At 41.8% G+C, this 22,251-nt stretch overlaps 1 protein-coding gene across 1 annotated transcript in view; it reads left to right on the top strand.

Moving 5' to 3' along the window:
* Window positions 1-22,251, top strand: part of POLR3B (RNA polymerase III subunit B) — a 76,251-nt gene that overhangs the window by 13,644 nt on the left and 40,356 nt on the right. Inside the window, exons 10-16 of the mRNA XM_075274822.1 lie at window positions 3,650-3,772; window positions 4,641-4,760; window positions 6,708-6,842; window positions 12,593-12,754; window positions 13,656-13,856; window positions 15,122-15,284; window positions 17,302-17,455. Coding sequence (XP_075130923.1) covers window positions 3,650-3,772; window positions 4,641-4,760; window positions 6,708-6,842; window positions 12,593-12,754; window positions 13,656-13,856; window positions 15,122-15,284; window positions 17,302-17,455 — 1,058 coding nt within the window. The remainder of the gene's footprint in view (window positions 1-3,649; window positions 3,773-4,640; window positions 4,761-6,707; window positions 6,843-12,592; window positions 12,755-13,655; window positions 13,857-15,121; window positions 15,285-17,301; window positions 17,456-22,251) is intronic.

Here is a 22,251-nt window from a genome sequence, read left to right as displayed (position 1 = left end):
TAGAAATGAATGGGCTGCTTCTTTCACTCCGTGCAGTCCCATTGAAGTGAATGGGGAGTGCCGGCGTGTACGCTCCGGCATGAGCAGAGCTTACCGTATACGCCGGCACTCCCCATTCACTTCAATGGGACTGCACGGAGTGAAAAAAGCAGCCCATTCATTTCTATGGGGAGCGCTCGTATCCCCGCTCCCATAGAAATGAATGGAGCTGCTTTAGACGCCGCTTATTCTGAACGTGTTTTACGTTCAGAATAAGCTAGCGTTTACTCAGTGTGAATTCACCCTAATACTGATTTAGCAGCGCCATGTTTCGACCTTAATGCTGCTAAGCCGGGGTCATGGCCACTTTATTCAGTGGCTGCGATAAACAGGTCTGTTTGTGCGGTTAGGGTTAAATTCTATATCCAGTCATTGAATAGTTGCTAGAAATTGTAATAATATAACAGCTGGATGTTGGATTCTGTAGGCTGGCGCTATAAAGTTCTACATTAGCTTGTTATACAAGGTGTTTTGGCATCCATTCCACAGACTGTGGACCCCCGCCTCCCACCATACAAGGGAATTGTGTACAGCATAGTTCAGTGCCAAAATTAGCGCAATACTGCCACCAAGTGGCCAACTGGAAATGCTAGCGTAGTCTAATTTCCACCTTGGGGACCCTGGGATTGGTAGTCTTTGGCACATTTCTGTATGTGTGCATGGTTATAAAGTCTCCTTCTCAGATTTTCTTATTACGTGTGAGTGGAAATTCCAGCAAGATCTAAAATCTCATAACAAGTATTTTAGGTTATTTTGCACAATACATGTCATTAGTCCTGAGGTCCTATGGTGGTATTAATTGGATAAGGTATGGAAGTATCTATTTATTATTCATGCACTGTATAGTGGTATTAAAAGGAAACTGTATTAGCATATTATTTATCTATTGTATGTTTGTATAAATTGGACAATTGTATTAATTGATATGACACCTTCACTGCAGCTCAGTTCTCAATGACTTCAATGGTAGCTGAGCTGCAGCGACAGTACAAAGCTTTCAGCTTCCGGCCCTGCATTATGTCCATTAATTAACCCTTTTAACTGGTATGAATTATACCAGAAATCTGCACCTGTCCCTGACAGGTCTAGAATTCAGGTCTGGCGTGCAGGGCCTCCTGAGGTACACCAGCATTAAGAAGCTGGAGTCTCAATAATTTTAGCACATCTTGTGTCCGTAGGGGAAAGGTTTAAGACTGACATACGAAACACCAGTCTTTATAAATTTCCTTCATTGTTTGCTGTAAATGCTGCTACTGATCCACAAGGGGGCGTCTCATTTTTAGTTATTTTTTTCTGACTAGTTTGACTATGAATGTCAGGGGGCAGCAGCAGTATGCCTTGACACTTATACTGATCCTGCTATCACACTAGATCGCTTCTTATGAAGGTCCAAGGACCGAAACGTCATATCCAATTGATCTAGCCTGTCTTTCTATACCAATATTTTGCATTGTGTCAAAAGGCATTAACTATATTGTAAAATAAATCTTTATATTCCTTTGATCACAAAAAAGTGTGTGCAGCAAAATCTATTTTCACTATGAATGCCAGGGGGGCTGGCTTAAAATATATCATCTTGCACCAAAATGTTGCAACCCACTAGTCTGACCAATAGGTGGCGTAAATGTTTACACTGACATTCTTTTTTCATCATATGGTTTCAGCTGCTCTGATAAATCCATTGCGAGTTTTTAGACTGCCTGACTGACTATTAGTAAATTTGGGCTGTTGTTACCTTTAGAGGAAAGAAAATGGGTTTCAGACATATCTGGGAACAGTCTTGGTGTAAAGTGCTTGTAAGGACTGCTGGGTATTAGGTCTTGGCGTGTCCGCCAGCTGTTCGTGCTCCTGACACTTCGAGAGGCTTTAAGTCATCTCATCTGGCGCTGCCCTCTTGTGAACAGTCAGTGCCGTACACTACGGAGACCACAGGCACCGCTCTTGATCTTTCATACGCAGTTTTGATCACGACCGCCTCTTCTTTTGGATAAACATGGGGCGAGCGCGGCTTATGTCAGTTTTATTCTTTAATATCTTAAAAGCTACACAATAACCATCCAAGTGGCTCAGATTATAAAGCATTGAAGATGGCAAATGTATATGGCTATACACTATCACTTTTTTTTTTTAAAGGGATGTTCAATAGCTGTCGAAGTAGGGCTCAGTGGCAACTTAAAGGGGTATTCAGGTAATAATCCTTTAGATGGAGATAACTGCTAGATCTTTGAGGGTCTGACCCCCACGATCACAAAAACTGTGCTCAGTCCCCTCATTTCAGGGGATTGGAGGTCACACATGTTCACTGCTGCCCCTTTTCAAGTCTATGGGACCACTGGGCATAGCTGACTGTAATACCACCATGTGATACATCAGTAATACTTCTGTACGATGTCCATTTATTACAATCATTAAATGATAAATATTCTGCCAATACAATGTCCAATTAATAGAACATACAGTGCCTGACTATTGTGTGTCCATATAATTCTGCCACACAATGCATAAATACTTCCATATAGTGTCCAATTAATACTACCATACAATAGCTACATAATATGCTAATACAGTTTCCTTTTAATACCACCATATAGTGCATAGATAATATACCAATTCATTTTCCAAATAATGCTGCCATAAAATGCATAAATACTTCCGTACTATGCATACTGTACTAATGCATTGTTCAAATAATACCGGCATACAACGTATAAATAATCTATATAATATTTAGTAATACTACCATCTAAAGGCTATCTAATTGGCCAATATTGTTCATTTACTACCACCATACAATACATACTGTACCAATGCATTGTTTAAATAATACTGACATACAATGTATAAATAATACTTCTATATAGTATCCAGTAATACTACCATGCAATGGCTAAGTAATATGCCAATAGTGTCCATTTAATACCACCATACAGTGCATGAATAATATATCAATGCATTTTCCAAATACTGCAGTACAAGACCATTTAATACTGCCATACAGTGTTCACATAATATGATGCCATACAGACTTGTTAATGCCACCATATATTGCGTGATGCAATGGTTTGTTAGAATAATCGACCGGAGTCCCTGCAAAATGGGGATCGTGGGTAATTGTTTGGTTTGACACCCCTAAAACTGCTGGTGAATTGTTGGAAATGTTTGTAGGGGAGGGGGTCACAAGCCCGGCGCCTCAAGTCAAATCACGTAATCGACCAAGAACATAGGCCACATCATTCCCTTCTATATCCCACCATTGTAACACATTGTTCGGTATAATCGCCTTTCCCAACAACAAGCAAAATCCCAAAGATGTCAGCCAGATTCCGGAGAACAGCAAAAAGTCATTTTATTGTTGTTTCTTTTACTACCGCACTTATGTTCACATGCCACAGTATTTAACCTCCAGCTCTAAAACTGATAGCAAATCGCTTTTAATGGCTCGTTCAGGGTCTACTATTGTGCAGCCGACTTTGCCAGATGGCTGGATTTTACACGAGTCAAATAAGTGCCTGAAAGTAATTCCGTGAAGCGGCGCAGCATTAGCATAAGCAAATGTCACAAAGTGAACACGGCCAAAAATGACTTTAACTTTTTTTTTTTCTTCCTGTAGGCAATGGGTGTTGAAAGCGACCAAGAAATAGTACAAATGATTGGGACGGAGGAGCACGTGATGGCGGCTTTTGGGCCAAGCTTGGAGGAGTGCCAGAAAGCACAGATCTTCACCCAGATGCAGGTGGGATTTTTTTTTTTTTTATTATGTGATCAATACACCTCAGATCTGATGTTGGTGTTTCTTAATATTTATTCTTTATGTAATTTTATGTTGTCGGTATTCAGCCCGTGATACAAAACATAACAAGGTAGAGAGAGAACCTCAATTACAAGGCTTTACGTTGGGCTTAACACTAAATAAAGTTTTATTGTTTTTATTTTTACCTCTTTTTGATGTGACCCAGTTGAATAGTCTCGAAATGCTACATGTGTTTTTGGTTACGGTAACTTTTTTTTTTTTGCCTTTTGGGTTAGTGCAGAGATTTGCTGGTTTCTGAATTACTGCTTTGGCGTTGAATGATATTTTCATGGTATCTGGAATTTGTACTGTGACATTTTCCCAGTGTAATACCTTGGCATTACACCTTGCCGAGACACATAGAAGTGCCAGGCTAGCAGACTTTGACCACCAGAGGTGGTGTTACCAATTTGGCAACCTCCATATAATAGTTGGAATAATAGTTGGAGTGGAGAGCAGTCACAAAAAGTAGTCTCTTCTCTGGAGGGACTCATTGCCACCATGTATTCCATGGCCAACTATTTTTTTCATAGTCGCTATGTCATACCACACTTCTCCAGCAGTGGTCACTACAGTAGTTCTGTGTAGCAACCCTCAGTTTCCCACTGTAATGGTGACTTACAAGCCAACCGTATCAAAACAACTATTCTTGATGCAGGCTGCAACAGGGCAGGGTTTATGGACATTTCTGGGGTGCTACTAGGGCATATAGGCACGAGGGGCTTTTGTTTTTCTCCAAGTTTCTCATTTTGGAAGGGGGCAAATACTTTAGACATGCAGTGGCCATCACACTTTTTTTCTTACTTTACAGGCTTTGAAGTATATTGGAAATAAGGTCAGAAGGCAGAGGATGTGGGGAGGAGGACCCAAAAAGTCCAGAGTGGATGAAGCTCGTGAGCTCCTGGCATCAACCATACTGACTCATGTTCCAGTACGTAACCTAGCACTGAGTACTCTTTTTGGTTGCGATCTCATCAGGGTTTGACTTTTACAGTCCTATTTTAGTTTTTTACTTCTTTCTTTCTCCATGTTTCTGGCTTTCTTCATACATAGAGATGAGCAAGTACTATTCGAAACGGTAGTTTCGAATAGTACGCTCCCATAGGAATGAATGGACACAGTCGGCATCCTGCTGATTAACCCCCTGCGCGCCAGCCGCTCCCATTCATTCCTATGCGAGCATGCTATTCGAAACTACCGTTTCGAATAGTAGTTGCTCATCTCTATTCATACACCGTTTGAACTGGCAATAACTATGAATCTATGCTTAATACGTCTGGTTAAAGGAAGGCTAGCTGCAACTAACAGAGGTATCACTTTACAGCTTTCCATAGAAGTCTATGGAGGGAGAGGAGTGAGATAGAGCTGAGTTAGAAAGGAGAGGCAAAGGCTTCTTCAAATGGATATGAAGTTTTTATCTTACCCCATGTGCTTGATTCCCAGTAATACAAGCCAGTACTTTTCCACAATGCTCTATAGGACCCTGCTGATGCTGCTTTAGGGACCATGTATACGGTCATGCGTATATATAAGTCCATGAGAAAATTGCACATACAGCAAATGGATATTAATGTGCTGTCCGTATCCTCCACAGACCCATACGTTTCAATAATAAGCTCGAATTACAAAACTGACAAGAATAGGATCTGTCCAGGGTTTTTCCTTCAGGCTTAGGGCTCCCCCACGTGTACCCGTGATAATACACAGTAGTGTGTATGAGGCCATAACAAAAGGATTGGTCGGTGTGCACACTGACAAAGCCCATGGACGTGTGCATGTAGCCTTAGCGATGTACCATTATGGAGTAGATTCTCCTCTACTCTCTGTGTGCAGTGTATGACACAAATTAGTGCAGATAGTTTTTAGCCACCAGCTCAGGGAGAACTGAGAATTTGTTGTGGATCCTGCAGAGGAGAAAAGTGCAGTAAATGCAGAACACATGCCAGAAATAGTGTTACTCCTCATGTATACGCTGCACTATTGATTTATGTAAAAGTTGTTGAAAGGCTAGTTATGCTTTAACTTTACTTTTTAGGTTAGTTTAAAGCTTAATGGGGTTTCCCTTAAATTCCTCAGGATAGATTATCAAAAAGATGAGTGGTGGTCTGATCCCCCGTTAATAAGCTGTGTGAGAGGACCGCAGTGTTTGTGCGTGCACCATCGATTCCATATCGATCAGCCAGTCTTGTGAATTACCCCATCTTGTGAATTGGGATAAATTGTCACTGACTTATGCCCACAACGGAGTGTGCAAACCGAGTTGGGACTCTTTTCATAGCTGAAAGCACTCGGATGACATCAAAGTGCCATCTCTCCCCTAATTGACTTAAATTTTTTTTCCGTTCTTCTCTGTTCCAACGCCTCAGGGTAGGGTAGAACCTGCTCTATAATCATCGGAACAGAACAGGCCATGAGACTCTTGCTCTTGCTTAGGCTTCATGAATACAACCAAGTGCTATCGGCCTTCAGTCCTGGATGGGAGAGGGATCGGCGCATCTGCTCTGCTTAGTGCATCTGAGAGTTGTCTAAAGTGCAATAGGTCGGGATAGCCTCTTAACTGAATCCTGGAAAGTGCCAGTCCACGTTCTTCAACATAGCTTGTCTTATAGATATCTAGTTATGCCGTACTCACTCAATCACACATACTTAACACTTTCTTAAAGGGAATGTCCCCACGTGTATTGGACACTTATCTGGCTCAGTGCACTGTAGCGATGTCACCAGGGAACCACAACTCTGATCCCATTCCCTTGAATAGTAGCGGCACCATTTCTGGATGTGTAGTCTGCACAGCTTCCATCAGGCGGATTAGTTGTATTGGGATCTTGGTAGTCAACTGGTAAAATATAACGTAAGGTTTTTTTTTTTTCTTCAATAGGTGAAGGAATTCAACTTCAGAGCGAAATGCATCTACACTGCGGTGATGGTCCGGAGAGTGATCCTGGCTCAGGGGGAGAATAAAGTTGATGATCGAGATTATTATGGAAACAAGAGGTTGGAGCTGGCAGGACAGGTAGGGTGCTCCTGTAGTGCACGTGTGACTGATATTTGCAGATTGATTTCTTTGGACCACTTCCCCGGTTCTTGTCTGTCCCAATTTTTGTATATAAGAAAAGAAAAAAAAAACCTTGTTGGCTGTATATTCATACTGACATGGTGAATAACGTTAACATGTTATGCAGTGTACACTCTTAAGGGGTTATCTACTTTGTACAATTAATGACCTGCCCTTGGAAAAGTTCATCAGTATTAGTTCTGTGGGGGTCCGACACTTGGGACTGCATCAGATCATTGGTACCAAGGCAGCACAGGAGAGCTTCACTGATCAGTCACCATACACACTATAGCGGTGAGTGTAGGTACTGCTGCACTGTCCCATTGAAGGTTATGGAATAGAGCTGCAGTACCTGCAGTCACCACTACAGTTTGTATGGGGAGTAAGCTGCATGGTGAGAGTCACGGCTTTAGTATCAGTGATCTGTTGGGGTACCAGGTGTCAGACTCCTGCAGATCCATTAATGATGACTTAGGCATTTAATTGTACAAAGTGGGTAACCCCTTTAACTGGTTCTATTCGCACAATAGGTCATCAGTATTTGATCAGTGGGGACTGAGAAGAAGGCTCTATCCACTGTATTGAGATGGAGACAGGGTACTGTAACACTGCTCCTATTACTTGAATAATAGCAGAACTGACCCGTGGCTCCGTCCATCAATATAACTTCCAGAGACTGTGATCAATGCGTAGTCCAGGAGTCTAAACCCGCACCGACCAGACACTGATGACTTTCCTTTGGGTAGATCATCAGTATGAAAATGCCTTAGGGACCTGGAAAACCCCTTTTATTAAAAGGTATTGAATAAGTTTTATAGATCCCCAAATGGTGGCATTGAAGATTATAGATTGTTCCACCAAAGCAAACCCATACTTTGACTGAAATATAAAGTAATTTCTCTTGAAATGTGTCAGTAAAAAGTGAAAAAAAAAATCCACAGTCAAATATTGATGATTTACGCTTACCATAGATTATCAGTAGAGATGAGCGAGTAGTATTCGATCGAATACGACTATTCGAAAGAATACTCGTATCAGTCGAATAACACGCGGGAAAATTCCATTGAATTCAATGCAAAAACCTCCTCGTGCTCCTCGTCCCGCTACTTCCGGAACTTGGAGGATCCAATGTGGGTCGATCTTTGGTTTCCATGGAAACCGGAACAACATTCCTGTTTTTTCCCATAGACTATAATGTTATTCGATATCCGATCGAATACTACTCGCTCATCTCTAATTATCAGTATCTAATCTGTGGAAGTCTTATATGTGAGATCCCCCCCTCCCCCCCACACACAGATCATCTGCTCAAAGAGGTTTGGGCAAGTGCTACCTCCACATCACAGGCCAGTGACAACACATTCATTCATTGAGTGGCTTGTGTGCTGTTCAGTCCCATTCAAGGAAATGGGGCTGAGCTGCAGTACCAAGTATAGCCACTATAGGATGTATGGCACTGTGTTTGGTGTTCAATGATGAGGCAGCAGGGCTCACCTGAATGTGGAGGTCTCCTCAAACAGTTAATAGGTGGGGATCCGGAGTTCAGACCTACCAATCTGATATTGATGACCTATCCCAAAGATTGGTCACTATTCTCAAAGACCCAGAAAACACTTTAAGTCCCAAAGAGGCCTGGTCTTTGAAAGGGTTTTCCGGCCCCAAATTGATATTTTAATACTGTTGACCTATCCACAGGATAGGTTTTCTGTTGGGATTCGACACCCAGACCCTACACAGATCCTCTCTTCTGGCAGTACTAGGAGCGGCGCAGCAGCCCCTTCCACTGCATAGTGGTGGTTTTGGGGAACTGCGGTGTCCCTGCTAGTACTTGTATAGGAGAGGTACTGGGCGCACTCCCTGTCCACTAGTAGCTGATCTGTGCATGGTCACACCCTGATAAGCTTGTGAATAGTTAATCGATATAAAAATCATTTTGGGGCCGAAAAACCCCTTTAGGTTGAGGCCCCAGGTTGTGGAAACGCAGCTTTTTTTTTCCTGAAGATTTTGCTGTGGTTTTTGAGCCACACCCAGTAATGGATTGAGCAAAAGGGAGATGTTATAAGAGCTTCTTATATATTTACCATTCATTTTGTAGCCGTTTTTGGCTTTGGCTTAGAAAATTGCAACAAAAAAATCTGCGGTTCCGCAACGTGGGAGATTAGCCTTAAATTTTTAAAGCTGGAAAGGAAATTTTTTGCCAAATCTCCCTTTTATCTGAATGAATTTCACAATTTTTGTGATCCAATGTTTCTGGAAAACTAGAGCAAAATTTCCTTTAAATAAACCCATCTTGTATTTTATGGATCGGATCGGTCGCTCCCCTCGGCCCCTTTTTCATGTTTGTTTTATCACTTTCTCCTCTAAGAATTGCCCATTCTCTATGTATAATCTAAAACTTGGCAGAAACCACTTTTTTCGGGCTTCTCCAGCAAAACGTTCAGTTCCAGCCGAATACATACTGTCGCGAAGAAAGGGAAGAAGCGTCTTCAATGTGTTCAGATCACTGGAAGAGACGTCTAAACCAACAATGCCGCGCGTAAGACCGCATTGTATCTCCAAAGAAAAGAGACAATACAAAATGATGTGATTTTTCTGCTAATTTCACACCCCATGGGAGTAAGAAGTATGAGATGGGCTCCGGCTTTAGATAACAGATGTGGACCCGTAAGCCGAAGTGAAATTTTTTTTGTCACTAGAGGATTGGGGTAGGCCCTCCGCCAGCAGAGGTGTTAGCAAGACCTACCGATTGGAGACTTAATCTTTTCACCTTGCGTCTCCCTCGTCGTAGCGCGTTCATTATTTGTGAAGCATTACCCTGTCTCTTTTGTTTCGCCGTATTTTGCTGTGTCTAATGCAGCTTGCTTTGCGAGGGCGAGATATGGAGCAGGCCTCGAAATCCACCACCCTGCACGGCAAGGGATTTCTGCCTTGTGACAAAAGACGAGCGCATTGACTTCAGAGATTGCCTAATCCCGGCTGTTCTGATAATGTAATTAAGGCCGACTAATGTCTTTAATTTTGCAACCGGTTTGTGTGAAAAGGAGAATTTGGCACTCTAAAAGCCTCCGCGCTAAATAGCAATCTCACCGCGCCTAATTAGAATTCTCTGACATTAAGCTAATTGGCGAAACTGTTGCTGCGGCTTAAATTCTTTCATATTTTTCTGCCCCCTTCTCCTTCCCTCCCGCTGCTGTTATTGGTGGCTTGTAAACTGTATAAAGTCTTTTCACTAATGTCAATTGGAAAACCTCAGCACCATTAACCTGTGCAGTGCCAGAGAGTTTGACGTTGCTACAGTAAACTGCACGGTTCGCAGTAATGGCCATTGAGCATATGTCTTTCCAATGACTTTATTGCTTTTTGTTGTCTTCTGTGATAAGATATCAAACTGCAGCAGTTCAACCAATGGCAAAAGTTCGGGTTAACTTTATTACATTTATCCTACTAATGGATGTTTGCATGTTTGTGAGTTTGGATGTTTGTTCCTCAATCACGCTAAAACGCCTGGACGGATTTGCGTGCAATTTTCCACAAACATAGTTTTCCCTTAGGATTGAGTCATAGGCTACTTTTGGTGCCACTAAACAACATGGCTTCCTAGCAGGAGACTCACAAAAGCAGGACTCCTAGCCCCAGCTATAGACTCACACACACTGCCTGGCATTTCCTGCCTCAACCTGCCTGCACACTCCTTACTGTCACCTCAGGAGTAGCCCTCACTCTACTCACTCACATTTACATATAGCTTTCCACTATATAACAGATCACACTGTCTGTATTACTACATACACAATATAAGACATCAAATTGTCTGTATTACTACATACACAATATAACAGATCACATTGTCTGTATTACTACATACACAATATAAGACATCAAATTGTCTGTATTACTACATACACAATATAACACACCACATTGTCTGTATTACTACATACACAGCAAACGCACTACATACACTACATACGCAGCAAACAGAGGCACTGTCTCCCTGTTTACATCTTGGGAGACAGATTTGCATATTCTTCCCATGTTCCTTTGCAGTGGAGCAACTATGGCTATAAGTCTCCACACACCTGAGAAGGTGGTCTCTCCCTAAGGAGTGACGTTATCCCCACAATCTGGTCTCACAGCCTCTCACTTAAACCAAATCAGTTCTCTCTGTGCTGCGCTGATGATGTCCAAAGAGACAGAAACGGTGCCGTCCGTAACTGAGAAACTGATTTGGTTATAACCTCGCATCATGCAGCAAAGGCTTCTGGGAAGTCGGGCATGTTGTTCAGGGTTGCTTGCTATAGAGGGCAGCAAACAGAGGCACTGTCTCCCTATTTACATCTTGGGAGACAGATTTGCATATTCTTCCCATGTTCCTTTGCAGTGGAGCAACTATGGCTATAAGTCTCCACACACCTGAGAAGGTGGTCTCTCCCTAAGGAGTGACGTTATCCCCACAATACATACACAATATAACACATCACATTGTCTGTATTACTACATACACAATATAACACATCACATTGTCTGTATTACTACATACACAATATAACACATCACATTTGCTATCCCACCAAACTTTTTAAAGCACTTTTACAGTTTCACATGTCTGTGTCCGCCCAATTCTCAAATCACCGCAGACGAAGTCGCGGGTAAAAGCTAGTATTTAATATATCTATAAATTTTATTTATAGATCTAGATATAGAAAGTTATATAAATACATGGAGAAGTTGGACAGATATATAAATACTAATATATAGCATAATTAGTGTGTGTATAAATAAAAATCCATAGCAGATCAGCTTTAATATCAGATTAGCTGATGTCACTGTGCAGGCTGGTGATGTCATGCTCATTCATCACCTGACCTGTTTGCAGCTCAGTCCCATTTAAGTGAATCTGCTGAGCTGCAATACCAAGCACAGCCCATATACAATGTATGGCGCTCTGCTTGATAAGCAGTAAAGAGATCACTTGACTTGAACTGAAGACCGCTGTGACCTTACGACGGGTCATCAATATCAGATTGGTAGGGGTCCAACACATGGAACCTCAAAAGATCAGTAAAGGTGCAGTGTTTGGGTTGAAGCTCTTCACTGCTTCCCAAGCACATTGCTGTACAATGTCTGTTCTTGGTATTACTTTTCAGCCCCATTCATTGAATAAGACTAAGCTGCAGTATGTCCATGTGACCAAAGAACATGATGTCACTGACCTGAAAGAAAAAAAATAAATAGCGGGGTTCACCCAAGCACCGTAAGCTCTTTGACCAGCTGATCAGCGTGTGTCCCGGGTGTCAGACTTTACCCATCTAATATTTAAGGATAGGTCCTGGAAACCCCTTTTGGTTCTGCTTGCTCCCAATTGTAGAGACAAGTCAGGCAATGTGTTGGTAGCCAAATGTTGTCATGCAGATCTATATTATTTGTGGGGATGTAACAAGACTGGCATTTAGAACTATGGTCTCTACTCTCTGCCCCGCTGGAGGATGCCCATATTTATGCCAATGTGCTCCTGTCATCATACTTTAAATGTATGAAAACTGGTATACAAGGCAATATAAATTGCCCCAATGTTTCCATCTACAGCATACCGCAGCAATATCAGCTGACCACTATTGTGTCTGCATTTAGCAAGGGGATTGCCCTTGGAGAGTTTAGCACCTTTACATCTGATATTTTGAGGGTTTTTCTACTTTTTTGTATTGCAGCTGTTGTCCCTCTTATTTGAAGACTTGTTCAAAAAATTTAACTCCGAGATGAAGAAGATCGCCGACCAAGTCATTCCTAAGCAAAGAGCCGCTCAGTTTGATGTTGTGAAACATATGCGTCAGGACCAGATCACCAATGGCATGGTTAATGCCATATCTACGGTAAGCGGAGAGGATCAGTTTACATTGTGTTCACAGCAGCAAGAAGGCTGAGCTGACTTCAAAGGCACAGGGATGAGGCCGAGACACTGAGGGCTGTTGCTTCCTTTTTTTATTTTGGTTGGTCCTCCATCCCAAGTGTCAGACCTCTAACCAATTACATATTGATGACCTATCCCAGGATAGGTCATCTTTAGTTTAGTCTAAACCCCTTTAAAGTAAACCTGTCCGCCCAGTTTTGGGACACTAAACCACTATTGTGGTGTTCTGCGCTAATGGTTTAGTGTCCTAAGGCTTTCCATTCTAAGTCTGTCCAGCCCTGGGGTTTTAGATGAAGTCATAAATAGTAATCGGTGGGGGTATACGGAGGACTCGATGAGCATGCAGGGTTGTCTGATGGTACCCAGGTCACTACACCGTGACTTTATTGCACATGTACTGACTTGGGCTTCATGCGACAGCTGTAGTGGTATGTCGCTTGGATTTATTACCTTTTTATCATCTGGGTCCAACGGAGACCCTACAGATTGTCTTATTTAAGGGGCTATAGTGCTAGTTATGACTGGCAGCTCACACACAGGTATTCCCTGCATAGTGTTGCTCCTCATCACCTGCTTTATATTTACGAAGGAGTTATCGTAGACTGGAGGGGTCTCAGAAGTCAGATCCTCACCTGGTTAAATGTTATGGCATGTCCTATTATAATATGGAATACTCCTTTAATGGTACAGTTAGATTACAATTATTGCAAATAGATATTACCAATGGTTCCCTTCAATATGTTGATCTTTTGTATAATGGGGGGGGGGTCTGTGTAGTATTTTACTTACACATTTTGGTGACAACCATGGATATGGTGCTGTGCATTGTCACAGGTTAGTTAACCGTTGCTTTATCCATTTAGGGAAATTGGTCACTGAAGAGATTTAAGATGGACCGTCAGGGAGTGACGCAGGTGCTATCGCGGTTGTCGTACATATCTGCCCTGGGAATGATGACAAGAATATCGTCACAATTTGAGAAGACAAGAAAAGTCAGTGGCCCCCGATCCTTGCAGCCTTCTCAGTGGGGTATGCTGTGTCCTTCTGATACCCCTGAAGGAGAGGTGAGCGTTTTCTACTATTTCTGTTCCCTCCATTCACTACCTGGGGATATCCGATGTTACCAGATGTCTGTAAATTCTCTATAATTCCTGTAACAGGTCTCCAACCTATGGCTCGTCAACTACCTTTGCAAAAGATCTTCGGAATTTTAGTTTTGGACAGATTGGAGGTCATTGCCCTGTATGTACTACATCAGCAGACTTAAAGGGGTTGTCGACGGTTCTGAAGATTGTTGATACTTGATAACCTATGAACAAGTCAGCTGATGCTGATGATACTAAGTATATAGCAATATAGCAGGAGGAGTGGGGCTACAGTTCCAGGCTCCATCTCTACAGTGTATGTAGCTCTTTATTCTGTAGTGGTGGTATCAGGGAAATGCAGCCCCGCTTCCATTCATTTAAATAGGAGCAAAATTGCTTCCAGCCATATACTTATGTGGTTTCTGGTGGCTATATTCACGATACCGATGACCTATCCACAGGATAGGTGATCAGTTAGTCATCATTAGTATGAAATATCTTAGAATCCCGGACAACCCGTTTAACACAATCTTTTGGATTTTGAAGGCCTTTCTCTAGAATAGGCCATAAGTATCTTGTTAGTCAAGTTCATAACATTATGATGTGCATTTATTTATTTTAATTGGCCATTACCTATTGAATTATTCCAACAAGTAACAGGTGACCTTTTACTCACTGATCCCCACTCCTCTCTAGGACTTGTTGCATTATGTCCCAGTGCTGAACAATATCTGGTCGTTGCATCCTGACATTAGTTACCATCAGGACATAGTATATTCTGGGTGGTGTCAGGCAGAAGCAGACGAGGGGGCGTGACTCAGCTCTTACGTTGACTGCTCCTGCCTGACACCACCCACTTGACTTTGGAGAGTCTAGTTAGCATATCAGGCACCAAAACTAACTGCATTGATTGCTCAGTAATGGTGGAAGCTAGAGAAAAAAATCCAAATGTGTTGGAATCCGTGGAGGGGCACCTATTAAAGAAGAGCTCAAGTTGGTGGAAGAGGTAGTTCAGGACATTTTGAGATCAGTACAGCGATAGTTTAGTCTTGCTAACAAAAGCATTTTTGCAGTATCGTGTTATTACCATTGATGATATTCCCATAGTGGTCACTTGATGTTCCCGCATTCTTCCGGTGACATCACATATACTAGGCAAGACTAAAATATTGCTGTTCTAATCTCAAAATGTCAGAGTCCTGGGCAAATCCTTTAAGACATTTTTTCCTTTTTATCTTCTCTAGGCTTGTGGTCTAGTCAAAAACCTTGCACTGATGACGCACATCACCACTGATATGGAGGATGGGCCTATAATAAAACTGGCTGGCAATCTTGGAGTTGAAGACGTCAATCTGCTGTGTGGTGAAGAGCTGGCCTACTCCAACATCTTTATGGTCTTCCTCAATGGTAACTCACATCTAGGAATTACTCTATTATCAGCTATCCTCTGTTTCAGTCTTTCTTCATCTTTGCCGAAACATCTAATGGTGTCATCACGTCGATAAGTTACTAGATGCATTAGATTGGTTGAGCAGGTATTCCTGCATACCCCCTATACACATGCATGCTCATCTCAACTCAGCATGCATGAGTTTCCAATGGGAAAAAGGAATAAGCTCCTAAATTTAGTGTTTAACTTCCCTTTACACTATATGCACATGACCATGAGCCTTGTCTGTGTTTTTTGCAGCTAGGAAAGTGACTCATTTATTTCTTTGGCCTCATACAGAAACCCGTATATTATCACTGGCCTGTGTATGGGGCCGTGAGCCCAGGCTGCAAAATGGATGCGTATAAGACCTGTCCGGTCATTAATGTACTGTTCAGTCACGGTCTGGCAGCATGCACATGACCCTACATTTTACCGTGCGCAAAAAAAAAACTTGTATCAGTACAATATCCGCATGATCCAAGACACTTGAGTCTTCACCTCAAATACAGTTCTGTTCCTTATTTTTCACTTTCTCTGACCCAGACACTGATTTGTACAAACTACAGACATCTGTATCAGGCTATAGAAATAAGTTGGGTCCATATACTATCTGCAATTGTGGGCAATATACTTGAAACCGCTAGTGTTGTGTGCATGGGGTCATAACCAGAGCCCTATGTAAGACCCCTCTTAATACTGGTAAGGACTTATTGTGCCCACAGTCTATGTACTTGTTACCACCCGCTGACACAATCCCTTCCATAGTCCCTATTAGTATAGAGCAGTCATTGAGCTGCATTGTATGGAGAGAGGTGATTAATAAGATCTGTCCTTGGGGATTATACAATGAATAATGTGATTTAAATTATTTCTATTCTATAAATCCGCCATTAATACGTTGGGTCTTGTTCAGTGTCTCGCATGCAGCAGCCCAGCAGGATTCCCAGAGTCCAACTCCCTAATGCCCAGGCTGGAATAAATGCAGCTTATACCTAATTAATTCCTCATTTAGCTTCCGTTTTGCAAAATTCTTATTTAATATTGGAGAAATAAAATCACATAAATTTATATTTGCATTTTTTTAAATTCGTTTTTGCTGTGGAATGGGATGTTCCTTGTTGCTGTCAGCTCTGGAGGACTGCAGGCGTCCACTTAGAACAATGTCTCCTCATTGATTTACATTAGCATTGTGTTGAGTCTTCTCCAAAGCCAGGAACTAGTAGGAAGTGAGCTAGGAAATAAAAAGATCTGTAAATACCTGTACAATATAGTGAGCATACTGTATGTGGATGTGTAGAGAATCTGTTGTAGTGCTCTGCTGTCTGCAGCTCATATATGTATGTGTGTGTGTGTATATATATATATATATATATATATATATATATATATATATATATATATATATATATATATATATGTTCTGTATGTCTCTATAGATCTGTCATATCTTTTCTATCTCTGTCTGTCATAGAACATTTGAGATCTATCTCATCTAGCTATCGTATCTCATATGTGCTAACTACACATGTGTTTATCCATACAGTACATATATACTCTGCATATATGTTGCTCTATCTATCCTCTTATATCTGTTATATCTATTGCTGCATCTTTGTCTATCAATCTACCTACTTATATGTGTCTATCTCATCTTTCTGTCATAACTATGTATATCATATGCTTTATTTATGACTATCTATCTGTCATATCTGTAGATGCATCTCATGCTCTAGCTCATCTATCTGACATATGCCTATGTATTTTATATATTCTTATTTCTATTGATATAACTACCTATTTCTGTGTCTATCTCCTCTCTGCACCTATATGCCTCTTTCTGCTGTATCTGTCCATGTGTCTTGTGTATTCTATGTCTTATCTCTGTCATATCTATGTATCGTATATGTACCTCCTATCTTTCTACCAATCTGTGTGCTGTGTTTTATTTAAAAAAAAATAAAATAAAATTATGGTTTTTTTGCCTTCTGCTAGGAAACATACTCGGGGTTATCCGTGACCACAAGAAGTTGGTGAACACCTTCCGCTTAATGAGACGTGCGGGTTACATCAATGAATTTGTCTCCATCTCCACCAACCTGTCGGACAGATGCGTGTACATCTCTTCTGATGGCGGCCGCCTCTGCAGGTGAGGGTTTCTAGGGGATCATTAGGGTTAAATAATGGCCTCTGGATAATACATGTGCTAAGTAGAGGTCACTGCAGATTGCTTGGTAGAATTGGATGTACTTGACAGGCAAGCAAGTGCCCGGAGGCTGCTGCTCCTTTCTGCCTCGGCTGCTTCTTCTAAGGACTCTTGACTTCTAAATCCTGCATGCCATCCATTGTGCTTGTGTCTCCACGTGGAGGTGAGGCTGAAATGGTCCGCACATGTCCGATAGATACTGCAGTGTCTTATGTAAGCGCTCCTTCTCTCATCGTTTGGTTGAGCTTCAGTACTAAAGAATATAAATGCTGTAGTACAGTATATTACCGTATATGGCAGGCTAATCCTTGTGATGATACGTTATATATCTAACACATTTATAGCATCTTCTGTCTATGGGATCCTAGAACATGCAGACTTAGAGTGGCCACCCCTCATAGGACCCCCATTCCTCCAATAGGTGTCAGTCCCAACTCTGAGGCCCCTGTCTGTGATATATTTATGGAATATATCTCGTTTACAGCATTCAAGAGAGGCCACTAGATCATGCAGCTATTCATTCTGTACATCAGATTTTTTGGGAATAATTTGCTCCCAAATAAAGCTACATGGAAGTGGGTGTATATTAAAGGGGTTCTCAAGGGAGTCTGTGATCACTTGTCCTCTGAGGATTTTAGGCAACAAACGTGCATGGGTTCCCAGACGGTTCTGGCCAGAATCACATGATAGGAATCATCGCTCGGTCTCCTCTCCTGTGTTCACTGCTAGTTACCTGCCATACTATGGGGACTGGCTTTACTATTATAATGATCTAGTCTGACATTCCCACTAGTACAAGTAACTAGCAATAAACAATGGGGAGGAGATGGGGCAACTCGGGGGTTGGGTACTGGTTCTGATTATATGACTCGGGGTTAGAACCAGCCCAGAACTCCTGGATTCATCACCTATGACACCAAAGGAATTGTTCACCGATGCCTTGAAACTCCCCTTTAAAGGGCATGTCCACAGAATTGGTGATAAGTATCTGATATAAGGTGGTGCGACTAGTGTTTGTGCATGTGCAGTCCTGCTGAGGATAGACATAGACTATCTCATCAGGGGGTGAAGAAGGTAAGTAATGCTCTGTTTGCTTGCCTTTTTTTTTTTTTTTTTTTGTTAAAAGGTGTTTTTTCCAGGATTAATAATTGATAACCTATCCTTTGATGATCATACCCTACACCTGTATAGCGGCTTGGTATCACAGCTCATTTGAATGGGACAGAGCAGTTTGTGCTTTACTGACACTCCATTCAAACTGGTCCCAAGAGCTTACACTTGGCACCTATTCTGTAAATGGGTGATAATTTGTTATTCTGGGACAATCCCTTAAATGGTCAAGATACATTAGACGTTCTCTCAATAGAGGTTTTTTGTTTTGTTTTGTTTTTTTGAGTGAAAGTTCTCTTTCTAGGTCATGTCTCCGTTAAAGGGGCTGTCTAATTTCACTGAAAAACAGTCACAGGTAGGGAGGGGTTAAAGGGGTTTTCCGGCTTTATTAAAGAGGACCTTTCATCAGATTGGGCACAGGCAGTTCTATATACTGGTGGAAAGCCGACAGTGCGCTGAATTCAGTGGACTATCGGCTTTCCCAATCTGTGCCCCGGTAAAGCGCTATCGGTCCCGGTACCGTAGCGCTTTACAGTCAGAAGGCCGTTTCTGACAGTTAGCCAGGAACGTCCTTCTCCACAGCAGCGCCTATCGCGCTGTACAATGTGAGCGGGGAGGAACGCCCCCTCCCTCTGCTCACAGTGCTCGTCCATAAACGAGTATTATCAGGAGGGGGGGGGCGTTCCTCCCCGCTCACAGATCGGGAAAGCCGATAGTGCGTTGAATTCAGCGCACTGTCAGCTTTCCCGCAGTATATGGAACTGCCTGTGCCCAATCTGAGGAAAGGTCCTTTAATTAATGACCTATCCTAAGGCTAGTTTATCAGTTGGGGATCCGACACCCTGAACCCTCGTGGATCAGCTTTTTTAAGTGCTTCCATTTGAGAAGCCATGTGGCGTCATGTTCCTTGGTCATATGGCCTGTTTGCTGCTCTGTCCCATTCAAATGAGCTGTGATACCAAGCCGCTATACGAGTGTAGGGTATGATCATCAAAGGATAGGTTATCAATTATTAATCCTGGAAAAAAACACCTTTTTAACAAAGAAAAAGGCAAGCAAACCGAGCATTACTTACCTTCGTCACCCCCTGATGATTCGGTGCTCGTGCCCACTGCTCCCCACTGCTGCTTGTTGATGGGGCAACATCAGTACTGTCCTGTCAATGGCATGTCACCAGCAGCCCATCGCTTCCCTCAGCAGTGGTAAGTACCCCTCTATTTGTATCTTGAGATCTGATTAAACTGTTATTCCATTTACACAAACAAACAATCATTTATGATAGGTATTGTTGCATCCATGGGGTGAATCTCAAAACCTTACACAAATTCTACTACCTATGTGATTGTCAGTCTTCATTGTAGATCTGGCATGGTATTCATGAACATTCTAATTAGCAGTGCACTGAATACAATATTGAGCGTAAACATAATCAATTTGATATAATACATTATTTTGCAATTATGTTTTAATTTCAGAGGAAGGTTAATGAGTGTATGATAAAGATGAGATGTTTGTTTTCATTACATCGGGAAATCGTGCGAATCTTACAAGCGCTAATTAATATTTCTTAGGAAGCTGCAAATGCTTTGAGAGGGATCACTCGACTGGAAAATGTAATGCTATTGTATGGAGGAAATAAAGAGCCCTATAGCAACAGTGTGCACCTGGCAGAGGCCTATCAATCACCCGCCATGATGTGTACCGCATTGACAGGAGCTACAAGTTTATTAAGGGAAATAGAGCTGTTTTCTATCAATAGCACCAGTCACAGGCTGCCGGCCAAATTACATGCACAATGCATGTTATCTGCTGGTCCTCCACAATATGGCCGACCCTCTATTGCCAGTTATACTGCAGGCCCCAATATTCTCTGTGACAGCCGAGGTCCCCAGAGTTTTCTACCTCACAAAGGAGCCGGTACCAATAGCAGATACTGCCAATATACATGGGAGAATAGGAGCTGCCAATCTTTCATTAGGGCCTGACATCCCTAAAGGCCTCATATTTCTTGTCCCCAGGACCAAAGGCAGAGTTTTTTTCATTTGTTATTGGGAAACAATTTTTATTTATTTTTTGTCTTTTTTTTTTTTTTTTTTTTTTAGATATAAAATTAACTTTAAAAAAAAAAAAAAAAAAAAGCAGAGATTTATGAAACTTTCTTAAAGGAAAGTGGTCTCTGTTGCCCATAGAAACCAGTCACATTGCAGCTTTTATTTTTTATGGTGCTCTTGGATATTGAAAGCTGTGATGTGATTGGTTGTTATAAGCAGCAAAATAAAGCGTCTGCTCTGCCTTAACCCCTTAACGACCGGCCCATAGTAAAATTACGTCGGCACTGACAGGTCCTTCCTGACTGCCCTATAGTAAAATTACGTCGGGCAGTCAGGGAAGGATTCCCTGTCAGTGCCGATGTAATTGGAGCGGATCTTAGCTGTATCTGACAGCTAAGACCCTGCTCCATTACCCCCCATCGGAGGGGTCTCCGATCGGGGGGTTTTAACCCCTTCAGTTCCGTGATCAAACATGATCACGGAACTGAAGCGGTTCCGTGACGGTGCCGGCCGAATCGGCACCCCCCGCGGCGAGATTGAGGGGTGCCGATGTCTCTAACATGGAGCCTGGGGTCTGGCCAGTGACCCCAAGCTCCAAGAGACCCCCAATACCAGGTTGATCCTGCCGCTTTAAGAGGAAGTCAGACGCAGGCAGCCCCTGCGTCTGACTTCCTCCAGACGCTGCAAGACACTGACAGCTGTGTCCTGCAGCGTCTGATAGAGAATTAGTGATGCTTTTATCAAAGCATCACTAATCCAAGTGTCCTAAAGTAAAAAGTGTAAAAGTAAAAAATAAAAAGTGAAAAATAAATAAATAAAGTGTCTGATAAAAATGAATAAACTTCTAAAGCCCCAAAATTTCCTTTTTTCTATAAAAAATGAATTATATTAAAAAAAAACTAAAACTTAATAAAAACAATACATATTTGGTATTGCCGCGTCCGTAACAATCTGAACAATAAAACTCCAACAATATTTAATGTATACGGTGAACGTCGGAAAAAAAACCCGGAAAAAACCCGCCGGAAGTAGTGATTTTTCGTCATCTCACCTTACAAAATATGCTATAAAAAGTGATCAAAAAGTCATATGCACCCCACAACAGTACCAATAAAAAGCGCACATTGTCCCGCAAAAAATAAGCCCTCAACCAACACTGTCAACCGAAAAATAAAAATGTTACGCCTCTCAGAAGATGGCGATGCAAAAAACATTGATTTATGTCCCTAAATGTGTTTTTATTCTACAGAATTAGTATCGCATAAAAAAATACTATAAATGAGGTATCGCCGTAACCGTACCAACCCGCAGAATAAAGGGAACATGTTACTTATATTGTACGCTGCATGGCGAAAAATTTAAAAGGTAGAATGCAATGCCAAGATTGATTTTTCTTTAAAAAATCCTACAAAAAAGGGTTAATAAAATGTATTCAATAAGTTGTAGGCACCCAAAAATGGTGTCATTACAAAATGCATCACATCCCGCAAACAACAAGCCCTTATATGGCCACGTCACCAGAAAAATAAAGAAAATATAGCATCTAGTAATGTGAAGACAAACAACCCCATAATCGCC

This window comes from Leptodactylus fuscus, chromosome 5, assembly GCF_031893055.1.
Source record: "Leptodactylus fuscus isolate aLepFus1 chromosome 5, aLepFus1.hap2, whole genome shotgun sequence".
NCBI lineage: Eukaryota > Metazoa > Chordata > Amphibia > Anura > Leptodactylidae > Leptodactylus > Leptodactylus fuscus.
Note: the sequence above shows the minus strand (reverse complement) of the source record. Positions and strands in the feature narration are given on the sequence as shown.